At 68.4% G+C, this 1915-nt stretch overlaps 1 protein-coding gene across 1 annotated transcript in view; it reads right to left on the bottom strand.

Annotated features, from left to right (window-relative positions):
* The window catches only part of MEX3B (mex-3 RNA binding family member B), a 27166-nt gene that overhangs the window by 1964 nt on the left and 23287 nt on the right, over window positions 1-1915 (bottom strand). Inside the window, 3 exon segments of the mRNA XM_025050418.1 lie at window positions 3-291; window positions 293-872; window positions 1696-1913. Coding sequence (XP_024906186.1) covers window positions 3-291; window positions 293-872; window positions 1696-1913 — 1087 coding nt within the window.

Here is a 1915-nt window from a genome sequence, read left to right as displayed (position 1 = left end):
AACTGCGCCCAGAGAAGGGGCGCCCCGGGCGGCGGGGCGGGCGCCGGGTCGAAGGTGGGCTGGAGCTCCGGACAGACGTCGGGGGAAGGCACGGAAGCCTCCCCCGCCGAGTAGGTGAACCCATTGCCGTTGTTGTTGTTGTTTCCGTTGTGAGCGAAGCTGAGAGCGGGGCTGGGGGGGCTGTAGTCCGCCAGGCGCGGGGTGGCGGCCGCGCTGCCGCCGGTCCCCCCGCCGAAGTAAGAGTCTGTGGAGGCGCTGCCAAGCGAGCTGGAGCTGTCGTTGCGGTAGCTGTTTTTTTCCGGGGGTGGGGGTGATGCTGGGGGTGGGCTTGCTCCAGAGGCTGCCCGGGCCGGACCCGCCGGACCCGTGGTGCAGATCGAAGCCCACATCCGTGCCGTTGGCGTGGAAGTCGTTCTCGTCGGTGAGCTCGATGATGCCGCCGGTGCGCAGGGCGATGTGCGCCTCGATCTCCTCGCGAGCGCGGTCCACGTTCTCAGGCATGCCGGTCACCTCGAACACGGGCTCCTTGTCGCGGCTGGGCGTCACGATGTACGTGTGCGTCTGCTGCTGGATGCGCTTGATCGTGGCGCCCTTGGGCCCCACCACGAGTCCCACCACTCGGTAGGGCACGCGCACCTGGATGGTGGTCTGCCCGGGTAGGTTGGGCGGCCCCGGCACCGCGCCGTTGAGCGCGGTGTTCTTATTCCGCGAGGCGCGGATCATGGAGAAGTGCTCGGCGGCAGAGATGATCTCCCTCCGAGCCATGGCCACATCCTCCTTCCTGCCCGTCACAACAAAGACAGGCTCCTCCCCGCGAACCGGGGTCTTGATGTAAGTATTGGTCTTCGCCCGCAGTGCTTTGATTTTACAACCTGGGAGCCGGGGTGCAGGGGAGGGAGCGGGAGAGAGAGACACAGACACGCCCATTACCCCGGGAAAACCGCGGAGACCTGGGACGGCCCGCTACGCGGCTGCGGAACGCAGGACACACGAGGGGCGGAAGGGGGGCGGATCCCGCCCCGACCCGGCGGAGCCACCGGCCGAGCAGCGGGTTCCACCCGCGAGGCGCTCGAGGAACACCCATTGGCTGCCCAGTCCTCCCCCAGCGACTGCAGTCGTCCGGAGCCAAACCCCAGAATCCCAGAAAAAGTCAGCTGGGGAGACGCCGCTGGGATCCAGCAGGGCGCGCCGTACGCCCTGAAGACGGGGCGCAGGGGTTCGCGGAGAGCAGCCGGAGCCGGGATCCCCCAACGCCAGGGGACCGCTAGGAAGGGAGGCAGTCCCGGGACCCATTGTTCCTACTCTGGGCTCCATTACGCTCTGCAGAAATCCAGAACCCTCCTCCCCATCCGATGCTCACTCCTCCTCCTCCGCCCTCCCAAAGGACCGATCAGAGCCCCCCTCCCCCAAGCATCTTCAATGTAAATTACATTTCCCGGGGTGGGCTGGGTGGGGGGCGCCCGGGGAGAAGGCCGAGGTTTCGGCAGGAGAAGTGCATCCCGCCGCGGCCGCGGCGCGGGGCTGGGAGACAGCCTGCCCGCACTTTCTTTGTCTGGGGCGCCGGCTCAGCGCGCGGCTCTCCCTCCCTCCCCAAGGCTCCCCGGCGCCGCAGATGGCGATCCTTCGAGCGCCCTCCCCGCGCGGCGGTGGCCGAAGACCCTCTCCGCTCCAGCTCCCCATCCCTGCGGGACCCACCTTGTCGCCCCACGATCTCGGCGACATGCTCGGAACTGGGCACCGGCACGCACTCGGTCATGTTCACGCTCTTCTTGCGCGGCTCGCTGTCGTACAGAGAGGCGCCCTCGTCACTGTCCAGCCCCAGGAGGGAGAGCTGGTCCAGTGCGAGCTGCAGGGCTCTTTGGTCATCCAGAGTCTCGCCCCCGCCGCCACCCCCACCGCCGCCTCCCCCTCCGCT

The sequence above is a fragment of the Pteropus alecto genome, unplaced genomic scaffold, assembly GCF_000325575.1.
Source record: "Pteropus alecto unplaced genomic scaffold, ASM32557v1 scaffold60, whole genome shotgun sequence".
NCBI lineage: Eukaryota > Metazoa > Chordata > Mammalia > Chiroptera > Pteropodidae > Pteropus > Pteropus alecto.
The sequence above is the reverse complement of the archived record's forward strand: the minus strand, read 5'-3'. Positions and strand labels throughout refer to the sequence as shown.